Source organism: Cupressus sempervirens, chromosome 8 (assembly GCF_028749045.1).
Source record: "Cupressus sempervirens isolate cs-2001-9-10 chromosome 8, ASM2874904v1, whole genome shotgun sequence".
Taxonomy (NCBI): domain Eukaryota; kingdom Viridiplantae; phylum Streptophyta; class Pinopsida; order Cupressales; family Cupressaceae; genus Cupressus; species Cupressus sempervirens.
This window is the reverse complement of record NC_143125.1, coordinates 487,723,681-487,736,289: the sequence shown is the minus strand read 5'-3', so window position 1 is coordinate 487,736,289 and position 12,609 is coordinate 487,723,681. Positions and strand designations below refer to the sequence as shown.

The 12,609-nt window shown below is 33.5% G+C and overlaps 1 protein-coding gene across 2 annotated transcripts in view; it reads left to right on the top strand.

Annotated features, from left to right (window-relative positions):
• Positions 1 to 12,609, top strand: part of LOC149543330 (protein serine/threonine kinase) — a 228,814-nt gene that overhangs the window by 35,026 nt on the left and 181,179 nt on the right. For both annotated transcript variants that reach the window (XR_016355617.1, XM_089798158.1), the window contains exons 2-4: positions 918 to 952; positions 1,075 to 1,146; positions 1,269 to 3,545. Coding sequence is in view for 1 of the 2 variants with exons in the window: in XM_089798158.1 (XP_089654284.1) it covers positions 918 to 952; positions 1,075 to 1,146; positions 1,269 to 3,545 (2,384 nt within the window). In the remaining variant the exon portion in view is untranslated. The remainder of the gene's footprint in view (positions 1 to 917; positions 953 to 1,074; positions 1,147 to 1,268; positions 3,546 to 12,609) is intronic.

The following is a 12,609-nucleotide window of genomic DNA, read 5'->3' as shown; positions in this document are numbered from 1 at the left end:
CACTTCTAAACAAACTGTTTATGCTTGTTATCTTTGATTCTTCCTTACCAGCTATCCAATGTTTAGTGCAACTGTAGAAGATGAATAAATGATGAAGGAAAAGGAAAGATTTTTATGATGTGATTGAGAATTTTGTGGAATTACAGGCTAGAAGTAGCATTTACATAGAACGTATGAGAGCTCATAAGGAAGAGATTTCTTTATTATGAATTGACATAGTTAATTTTACATAGCTACGGTTATTCCCTTTTGTATTTTTTGTTCTATCGATGCAAACTGCATGCAGCGTCAATACATTACTGCGTTGGACATGGGAATGAAATAAATTGTCATCTTGAGGATTAGGTAGCCCATGGGCTAGTCCTACTTTGAGAAGTTCTCCCAGTGTTTTAGTTGGAGTCTTCTAAATGATAGATAATCTGCAAAACAGTTAATGTGATGAGAGATAAGCAGTCCTTAACTGTCAAGGAGAAAAACAAAAGATAGCTGAATGCCTTTTGCTATATGGGATATTGTTTCTGCTGGGATTTGATAGTGAAGAGAAGGGACTTTTCCAGGTATGATAAAAGTTCATAAAGAGTTTATTATAAAAGCTTTTATTATCTATAGTTCAGAATACTCTGGTTCATCCCTACTATGATGTGCTGTTGCACACTAGCTTGTTACCTTCATGAGAGACAACATATTTTATTTTAATATTTATCATTTGAAAATAATGAAGTGAGAAACTAATTGTATTCTCTGATTTGCATTTCCTTACTTTCTTTATAGTATTAAATGCAGCATGTCCTTTAAGGTGGGGTGACCTTATTTGAAGAGGCTCATCTATTTGCATATTTATGCTTGGACTGTGTTGATAGTCTAAGTTTGTGGCTTTGGATCTGTTGTTTTTGACATAAGAAAATTTCACAATGCAGGTTGACTTGATTGGAAAGGAAGATAATTTACAATGGTATTTTGCTGTCACTTCTTTGAAATCAATGATATCTGTTCTGTGGAGATTCTTCATAATAATTAAAGTGCTTATTCTGATTTCTCTTAAAATATTAATACAATTTTATTATATTGTCTTAGCAAGGATGACACTACAGAATTTGTAGTACAGGTCATAGCAGAGCATGGCGATGAATCCTTTAGAAATGACAGGTAAAGCATGCATCTCTGTTTTTTCCCAAAAGAGAAGTGACATTTTAGATGAATGTCGAACATTAGAGTTTTAGTTACCAGTTTGAGCAAGCTCTAATCTTTCATCTAACCTTGTGTTACAGTGGCAGGGCTGTAAATATAGCTGAGGAGTCAACATTAGAAGCAGAGGTGAGAGATTGTATTGAAGATTTGTCAGATCTTGATGAGCAGGTGGAAGGTACAGGGAGGAAATGCGAATCAGAGATGCAAAGATGTGATTTATTGGAAACAAGATCAAATGTTTGCTTGAGAAGTGGTATTGGAAGTTCAGAAAATTCCCCAAATGCTTCAATAGATAAAATCTTGATGTATCTAGAAGACACTGGGAATTTGAAATTAGTAGTCATAGATAACATCATTGCGTTGTCTCCCACTACCATTAAAACTGCATGCTATGCAGCATTAGAGGGCATTTTCTGGAGTCTAAATTCTGGCACTTTGGAGGAAAATGTATTGTCATCAATGAATTGCTTTCTTGAGGAGAAAAGCATGGACTCATATGCAATAAAATTTATTAAATCAGTTGGTATGCCTTTATCTTGTGGAGAAGATGTATCCAATGTATCTGTCAGACATCCCAATATAGTTCCAATCTTCGGCTTACTTAAGAGCACTGAAAATATGTATCTTGTACATCCAAAAGCTCCTTTTACTCTGGAAAATATTTTACATTTCAGCCCAGCGGCACTCAAAACTGATTGGCATCTCCGATTTCTTACATATCAAATACTCTCAGCATTGGCCTACAGTCACAAGAAAGGAATTCCTCATGGAGGTCTGAGCCCTTCACACATACTGCTGACAGATACTTTCTGGTGCTGGCTCAGTGGATTTGGGGAGCACTCTATACAAAAAGTACAAGAAAGCTTAAAAATGACTAATTTATCGATGGCACTTGGTCATAAGATAAACACATGCACAGAGAACTGTTTTTGTCGGGCACATTTTATGGAATTGAAGCTGTCCTTGTTCATGGATTGGGAATCAGATTTTAAGAGATGGTGGGAAGGAGAGTTAAGTAATTTTGAATATCTCCTTGCTTTGAATCGATTGGCTGGGAGAAGATGGGGTGACCGAACATTTCACATTGTAATGCCTTGGGTTATAGATTTCAGTGTAAGGCCTGATGTGAACACCAATACTGGTTGGAGGGACCTGAAGAAGAGTAAGTGGCATTTAGCAAAGGGAGATGAACAACTAGATTTTACCTATGCAAGCTCTGAAATACCACACCATGTTTCAGATGAGTGTCTCTCCGAGCTTGCTGTCTGTAGCTATAAAGCAAGAAGGTTGCCTTTGTGTGTTTTACGGCGAACTGTGCGTTCGGTCTATGAACCGAATGAGTATCCTGCCAGCATGCAACGTTTGTACCAGTGGACTCCTGATGAATGTATTCCTGAGTTCTATGCCGATCCACGGGTTTTCTATTCCATTCACGAAGGAATGAGTGATCTTGTAATACCATCATGGGCAGCCACACCTGAAGAGTTTATTTCATTACATCGCGAAGCTTTAGAAAGTGATCGGGTATCTATGAATCTGCATCATTGGATTGACTTGACATTTGGTTATAAGTTAAGTGGTGAGGCTTCTGTTGTAGCAAAGAATGTAACTTTGTCAACCTCTCTGCCAACTGTACCAAGGTCAATGGGACGACGTCAACTGTTTTCCAGGCCTCATCCTATGCGCAAATGCTCTTTAAGAAGACAGCAAAGTTCATCGAAGGATCCACCAGAATTTCAAACTGAAAGCAAATTACAAGAATGCACAAATGAAAGTGCATCCAAAATGGTTAGGCAAAGTGTTTCCCTCACAGGGAATATATGCAGCAACAACATTTTTATATCTCAAGTGGACAATCTTTCTGTGCCTTCATCTTTGGAAGAGCTGGAGGAATTAGCTTTGTTCATTGAATCTTCAAGGCATTTGACTCCATGTTATAATCCTACTTTAGCAACTAACTCTAATAGCAATTTCAATTTCCACAGCTTGCTAGGACAAAAATTGGAGGAAAGGCCTACAGATTCCTTGCTCAGCACCTTTTCAAATTCACATAATGGAGAATATAAAAAGTTTCTTGATTGTTTAGAAGCTGAAGAAGATGGAAGAGAGATGACCTTTCAAGACTTTTTACTTTGGCAGAATAAGGCTTCTCAATTGACATCACCATCAGAAACTTTGGCGAATGATATCTTTGCTGTGGGGTGTATAATTGCTGAGTTACATTTGCACAGACCACTATTTGACCCAGTCTCTTTGGCTGCATACATAAAGGATGGCATACTACCGGGACTGCTCAAAAAACTTCCCCCATATTTGCAATCCCTAATTGAATCAGCAATCCATTTAGATTGGAGAAGGTAACTGAACTTCTTTCCATGACAGTCATTTTATTTTTATATACTAACAAGAAGAGCGATTGAGATCCCAATTTTATCTACTGATACTAAGGGAGCTGGTGTGGAGTCTCTTTTTTGAAATACATATGCTTGGTTCTGGTCATATTTTTTAGCGACTTTACCGCTAAAATACTTGGTTGAAAGACTTTTCACAGTTCTAAGTAAATTTCTCCATCTGAAACTTGATGTGATAATTCAGATTACAATTCTACATGGCACTTCTTAGTTTTTTTGCTTGTAGAATTTTGTTTGGGCTCGTGTAGTATGCTTTGTGGTATTTGCAACTGTACAAAAATAGAGTCATAACCCTTCTAATTAAAGGACAGATTGTCATCTTTGACAACAGATTGAGTAATTTTCATTGTGGAGCTTTCCACTATCTAAATATCAAACTTAATTGAAGCTTTCTAATAATGACAAATTTTCTATGTTTAACAGTATTCATTCTGAGCAATTATACCTTTCCCTTTTCAAGTGATTACATATTTTTGTATTTTTGGACGTTTACCTTCTTGATATCTAAGGTAAATGTATTACTAATTCAATTATGCTTCTGGATTCGATTGTGTGAGTATTTTTGCATTGACGTTACGGATCACACTCTGTGATCCATCATCAGGATAAGAGAAAGAGAGCATCATGAGAAAGTAAGTCACAGAGTGTGACTTACTTTTTGGAAATAATTTGAAAAGGCAAACTGCACATTAAAGATGTAAGCTCTCTGTTAATGTAAGCTCTCTGTCAACAGTACACATTACTTGCAATTGCTACACAAAAAGGCCGAAGAATGAAGTATTTTATGTATAATGTTTAAAGTTTTAAACATTATGTATATACATTTATTTATTTAATATTTATAATAAATAAAATCTTTTTAATTTAATATTTATAATAAATAAAACCATTTCTATTTAAATTTTTGTAAATATTTTTATGTATTATATGATATATCTATTCAATAATACAATTTAATAGCATATTTTTAATATTACTTAAAACCATATATTTATATTCTTATATTCCTAGTTAAATTTGATTTTAGATGGAAATGTTTTGGTAGACATGTTTAAAAAGGGGAATTTAGAAACCTTTAATTTATTAATCTTATGAATATGATGCAATGTTTTATGGGATGATATATTGCTGTCTAGAAAATGATCAAGAAAAGGGTTCTTATCAACTGAAATAAACAATTGATCAAGAAATATAACAACATTAGTAATTCCTTGATAGGATAGGGATCGAATGATTGAAACCAAGAAACAATAAATCTACAAATATAATGACATTAGTAATTTGTGTGATAGGATGGGGGTTGAATGATTGAATGTGTGTATAAGAAGGCAAAAATATATCAAGATGATATTTAGGACTCATTGGAGAATATGATAGTATGTCCAAACAGGGTACTTTACAGTATGAGCAACAGGCAGGATGTATTGATAACATGTACCAAGTTCCTGTTCTATTGAAAAATATATGTTTTTGTTTTGCCCTGCATTTTTGATGGTATCTTGAAGATATTTTAACTCCCAATTTATGCCTTGCATTATGTCCAAATAGGGTACTTCACAGCATGAACAACAGGCAGGATGTATTGATAACATATACCAAGTTACTGTTCTATTGAAAAATATATGTGTTTGTTTTGCCCTGCATTGTTGATGGTATCTTGAAGATATTTTAACTCCCAATTTATACCTTGCATTTTATACTACTGACATGCTGCTCTTCACTTATAGCAGCATTACAGCCATGTTATAGTACAATGTGTTGAACACGTAACTCTTCATCTTTGATATTCGCAATGTGTCACTTGATAAAATAACGATACCAAAATTTTAATGAAGGGGAAGAACATGATTTTATGCAAACATGAAGTTTGTAGGAAGATATTCATATACCAACAATGCCAAATTTTCCATGAAGAGGAAGAGCATGATCTTGTGCAAATAGAAATTAAGCAAGCAGCATGAAGCTATTAAAGTATACAGAAAACAGCTTTTGAAACCACGAAAATTTGAATATGTGAAAAATTAACCAGAGGAACCACAACATATAAAATTTATTTTGTGTCGTTTTAGGTGTCATTTTAACAATTTTCCAATGCTGAGAAATCTATCTATAACATGACCCATTAAATATGGGGAAATGGGGAACCCTTTTATTTAATAATATGATTTTATGGTAATGGTGTATTTGTATGCAATGCTAATATTTGTTTGATTTAGGAGGGGGTGGATAATAGGGAGAAAAATGGAAGTTGAAAAAGAGTTCATGCAAATAGAAAAACTGAAGTTGAGAAAAAAATGTATTTTTGAAATTTTAGTGTGTGTTTAATTAAGTACAAGCATGTGTTCTAAGCATATATAGATATTCTATTGAGATTTGAAAGGCGTTAAAAGGTAAGACAAATTGTCTACAAACTCAAAGTATATTCTACTATTGGCATAACCATTGCACCTGCTTTTGGTGGAAATGCTAGTATTACTGTATTCAGAGTATTAGTTCATGATTGCATAGATTCTTTCAGTTCAGTTTCAAACTATAGAACAGAGATTCTTTAGGATAGATGAGCAGATCACTCTTCAGTCTGTTTACAAAGTAATTGTGGTTAATTTGTTTCATTGATATACAAAGTTGTCTTCTTTGAAATTCAGTCTGGGGGAATTCATAGAGGCATAATTAGAACTGTTGATGTTTTGTAGATTCAGTCGGATAAATCCCATGGAACCAAACTGAATATATATATATACATACATAATCATTGGTCATTATATTATAATTAATCACTTAATAATGAATATAAATGTCCCATGAAGGGACATGTCTCTCCTTGCCTCATCCTCAATATATATATACATAATCATTGGTCATTATATTATAATTAATTACTTAATAATGAATATAAATGTCCCATGAAGGGACATGTTTCTCCTTGCCTCATCCTCAATATAAATGCAAGAGAGATTGTTGCATTTGGAAAGCACAGAATTGAAGGGACATGTCTCTCCTTGCCTCATCCTCAATATAAATGCAAGAGAGATTGTTGCATTTGGAAAGCACAGAATTACAGGCAGTGCCATTACATTTGCAGCGATCCTTCTTCCTCAACTTGGTATCAGAGCTAGGCTGCAAATGTAAGAAAATCGGAGAGAATGATAATGTGGAATGCATATACTTGTTTGTGGAGGAATTAGTAAGATACTAAGTAGAGAATATTATTAAGGCAGAGTATAATATATCATAGAAAACAATATATTTATATTTTAGATGGATTAATGATTCAAAAGGAATAATATATCACAGACGCAGATACACAGGAACATAATTGGGCATTTTCCTCTATTAGGTTTTCATTCAGAATAGAAATGTTTGACCAAACCAAATACACAAATGACTTTACATTTAAGTTGAATATATTATAGGGAGTGAATCTAAAATTGGCATTGAGTGTTTCGTAATATATTAGCTGGAGGAAAGAAAAAAACAACAAAGTAAGAGCGTAAGGGACAATGAGAGATATTAATATGCCAACCATTTTATGCATTGAACAGAAATCCTAATCAGCAGTGTAAAGTAAAAACGATTTAGAGATCGATGTTAGAGGACAACATACACGTTGCAGGAGATTATGGCAGAATAAGAGATGAATAGGAGGGAGAAATTACAGAGCTTGGAGCCGAAATTGGAAAGAGATTGCAGTCCATGTTGAAGAGTTAACGTATCTATATCAGATCGCAGTTTATAATGAAGCCTGCAATTAATATGATTGCAGAACATATAATAGGAGAGGATGGAGAGTCCATTGAATGGAAACAAAATGATGCGGAGGACGAGATAATAAGGCCAGTTATATAGGACAGAAATTATATTGAAAAGTCATTGGGCGCACACATTATTGTGCTTACAGTGCGATTTGTAAATATAAAAAAGGAAATATTCCTCAAGTGTGATCGACAGATCTAACAAGGAAATGCAAAGGGAATGCAAAAACTGAGAAATAGTTATAAAGAATCCCACTGCTAACGAATAGATCAAATGGAAGTATAGAGAGCCTTCAAAAATGATAAAAGGCATTGGAAGACATATAATGAATATTGAAAAAGGAGTAAGAGCTATAGCAATATTAGGGGAAATTTAATAGAATAGCAAATAACATCCTAAGAAATAAGACCTCAGCAAGGAATAAAATAAACTATAAGCAACGAAAAGGAGGATGTGAGATAGGACAAGGTAGTTGATAACCTTAAAGATTGTAGATTAATTGTCCCCACCCTAGAGTGGTGCATTATCAGTTCAATATATAAAAGAATATATGTGTGCAGAAAAATTGGATTAAACCAAGCTTTAAGGGTGACGGGGGCAATAAATAAATAAAGTTTTAAGGAATGTATAAGAGGATAGAGAGATTAAATTTTGAAAACTTTACATTTACCTAATAGAATATGAAAATATATTTAGCAAATCTATATATAGTTTTGTAATCTAGTATGTGAAGTAGAGTATTGATGAGGAGGAACTTTCTTACACTTGAGCTTAAAAGAAAATCAGTCCCAAATCCTAACGGGATTCATCGTTCTGGCATCATCCTTTGACTACAAGAGATAAGTATTTTCTGATTATTATATCTTGATAACTACCTTTATTTATATTTTTTGTAGTTAATCTCTTTTTTGTATCCATGTATGTACCATAAGAGCTCTTTGCCTTGTTCTTTCCCTTTCTCTTCAACGATGTTTTTGCAGGAAAAGAAGATTAATATCAGATTTAGAGGGAGTTTGACACCTCATTAGAGTTAACTTTGGATGAGGACCTCAAAAGATTGAATTAGATTCAGAGGGAGTCTGACAATTTATCATAAGCAATCTTGGACGAAAAGATCAGCATATTGATATTTGTTAATGAGTTCTTATCTGTGAGAGAAGTTGAAGTTGAAATCCCTTGTTCCACCCTCTGCAAGTAGGTATGGTGGATCCACCCCATGTGTTGAGGCATGGTGGATGTCATGCGAGTTACTAGATGACCTTGTGGTTACTATAGTAAGGTGACGATCTTACAATAGTCCAAACTTCTACTAGGATGGATATCTTACGATGTCTAAGTAGATCATGATAGATTATATCTTGCATGGTGGATTAATTTCCTTAACATACCATGAATATAATGTTCCTATGGTAAATGTCATTGAGGATACGTGTGCACATACCTTATGGACATTTTGAGTATTTGGTGAATATCATGCGACTTCATATTCTGAGGCCATTGCTTTTGATATCATGAGATGATATCTAATGGTGAATATCTTTTGATCAAGGATATTCTTAAACATGCCATTCTTGATATTACGTTGAGGTAATATCATATCCAGTGTTTATCCTCCCTAGCTAAGAGAGAGTGTTGATGTTTTGTAGCTTTTGTCGGATCAATCTCATGAAATTAAACTAAAGATATATATGTGTGTGTGTATGGAGTTACATAATCAATTGTCATTATATCAATCCCATACTAATGAATAGACATGTGCCATGAAGGCATATCTCTCCTTGCCTCGTCTTCAATATAAATGCAAGAGAGATCCTTGCATTTGGAAAACACAGAATTGTAGGCAGTGCCATTACAATTATACTAATCCTTCTTCCTCAATAAGAACTATTATTAAGATGAAGTTCCTATTCATTCAATTTTGTAGAAAGGCAAATTAGATGTATTATATCTATTACTCTTGAATAATCCGAGTCAATTCTCAGTTTGATTATTTATGTATACGAAAGTTGATGCTTAAGAATAGTTGAGTAGATACTTAGATTGTATAAGTTGGTGCTAATGTGGCGAAAGAGTTGATGCTCTTTAGAAGAGAGGTGTTTGGTGACTTCTTGGATTGATGCCCTCAAAACAGCTGTACAATTTTCAATTTGTGAGGCTGGATTAGGACAGCAGATCCTAGCTGCATTACTCTTTGTGGATTTTTCCCATTGGGTTTCCACCCTTGCTTGACATGCTTGAAATCCTTCTTTTGTATGCCTTGAAAAGGTGCTAGCTATTGAAGATGACAGCATTGACAACTACTAGAAATAAAGACAGGTTTGATTTATGAATGAGAAATACTTAAATTATGACTTGCATCTTTACACAATACAAACCATTCATTATGTCTAAAATATGCATGAGTTAGTTGAAGAATGTTTAAAGTTTAGCAGCAAGCTTGGCCAATTTCTGTACAAAAGAAAAATCATTTGTCTTTCTCTTATTCATAGGATGTATATGGAAAAGGTGTTAACTATTGAGAATGACAACTTTGACAACTACTAGAACTAAAGATTTAGGTTTAATTTATGAATGAGAAATAATTAAATTGTGACTTGCATCTTTACACAATACAAACCATTCTGTATGTGTAAAATAGGACAAGTTAGTTGAAGAATGTTTCAATTTTAGTGGCAAGCTTGGCCAAATTCTGCACAAAAGAAAAAGTACTTATCTTTCTCTTGTTCATAGGATGTATATGGAATTGAAATGAAAAACAAATATTTTGTAGTTCCATAGGTCTAAACTTCTCACAAACTTTAATTGGTGAATGTCTTGTAGAGATATGGGTAGCCCCATTGTAGCTATGCTATATATTATGCAAATACTATGTAATACCTTGTCATTTCCTATTTTGGCTTAGGCTAGTAATTAAGGCAAAATCCTAAAAATTCATTGTGAAAGCTCAAGGATGTATTAATTTGACTTAATAAGTTTAGTTAATCACTATTTAAAGGAACAATAGTCATGATTGTGTGATTACTAAAAACATTTGGATTAAAATCTTCCATATTGCTTTCATTCTAAGTAGTTGGCTTTGGTATAGGATTGGATATGGTAGTTTAATTTGTTGGGTATGATGCATTTTGGTACAGGAACATGAATATTATCTATTGAGGACTCTAATAATCAATTATTTAATATTAGTTTATGTTATGAGAACTAATATAAATAAGTAACATTATTATTTATTGAATGGTTATTTAGGGGACATTATAGTTTCCCATATTGTATTGTTTTGATTCCTCTATTTCAATATAGGCCAATTCATTGTGACCTCTTTGATATGTGAATTTCCAATTGAAAGTAAATATTATTATTCGAATACAAATGTTAGGTGTTCACCTTTCAAGGATAGGTGTCAGTATTTTGTATTATGCCTTCTCATGCTAATTAGAGCTCCATTATGTTATGTCCTAGGACATTAGAGAAATTAAGCCAAATGGATAAAATATTTAAAGTGACTTAAGAGGAGGTTAAAGCAAATTATTCAAAGTCTATTTAATATTAAAAAGGTGATCAAAAGGTGATGAAAGGGGAAGAAGGTGGATGACAAAAGGAGGAATGTGAAGAGTTACTGGGTTGAGCTTAAAGGAAGGAGAGGAGCTCATTTGCAACTATGCTTGGATTTGGGATTTGCTTCAGGTATCTATTGGTGAGAATTCGGCAAGCTTCAACTTCATTTTTGGATGTTGAAGATGGAAACCTTTAGGTTCTATTTGGTGGATTAGACACAAACCCGACTCAACATCAACTGTGGTGAATTCGCAACAAAGTTCACAATTGTATTTTTGGTTCTTGTTTATTCGATTGGAGTGTTGTTACTACTTATTAAGATTGGAACATTTTTGAAGTTATTGTATTTCAAAATATCTTAATACAATAACTTTTTCTGAGTATATTTTATTTGGGTGTTATTGTGGTATTTGCTGAAAACTATGCATGAAATTATCTGTTAATATTTCTGTAAATTTATTGAGCAAATTTTGGGGAGAAAACTCAAGCGGGATATTATAGTGGTGTCAATGATGGTTTCTTGTCAGCTTGTTAAGCTTTAAGGGAGTTAATTTCAAAGATTGTCTTAATCAGAGATACCTGAAGCAACATATGTGTAGATTGATATTTTAATTGAAGTTAGAGATATTTGTAAGGATTTTTAGTTGCTTAAGAAATAAACATTTGAAGAAGGATTTAGTGTGTCCGAGGTATTTTGGCTGAGAAGATATGTTGTTTATTCTAAATATTTTATAGGCAAATATTTGCGTCACATAAATTTTAGTTCGCAAAGGATTCAATTTTAATATATTGTGGCTATGGGAATACGATTAAGGATAGTGGTGGACCTTGACCACTGTAATATACAATGGATGTGAATAGCGAAGATTGATTAATATAGTATCATGGAACTAAATATCACACTCAACTTGGTTAGAGGGAACTTTGTATTAAGTTTGATTAAATCTTTAGACTTCACCTATTTTGGAAGACAAAATATTTGGGCAGTTTCTATCATTTCCAATTTGACACACGCATGATATATGTTGGGAGACTTTAGACAAAGGCAAATATGGATTGGTTATTAAAGTTTGATGCAAATATTTTATGTTTCTCAGGAAATGATGTTTGCAGAGACTACTTTTCGACGCTTGACTTTTAGGAAATCAACAACAGAGAATGAAGTAGATGATGTTGGGAGAGTGCCTAGCGGATACAAACGAGACCAAACTGCAAGTTAATCCTTGAAACACCACCATGACCTGTGAGCATGTGATTATTTCCAATGGGTCTTGTAGGTGAAAGAGAATTCACAAGTGGAGTAATAGCGGAAGAAAGCTTAAATTGATTAAATCTTGATGAGCCATTTTGAGATGACAATTGGTTTTTTATTCATTTACATGAGTTTGTAGTGCTCCCTAGAAGAATAATTATTATTGATAATGTGGAGAATGAAACTACTAGACTTAGTGTTACGTGGTTTTGAATGGACTTATGAGAATGAGTGTTATATGATTTTGAGTATGTTTGCAAAAATTCTAATATATTTTGAGGATAAAACATTAGGAAGTAACACATATGCACTTGTGGGGTTCTTGTTGACAACAACTACTACTCATATCATGTTTGGTGCGAGAAATGACAACCTTCAGTTAGTGCAAAAGTGAAGAAGAAATTGAAGGACTCATTTTTTCCAAGTACAAAAGACAATTTTATTCCGTGT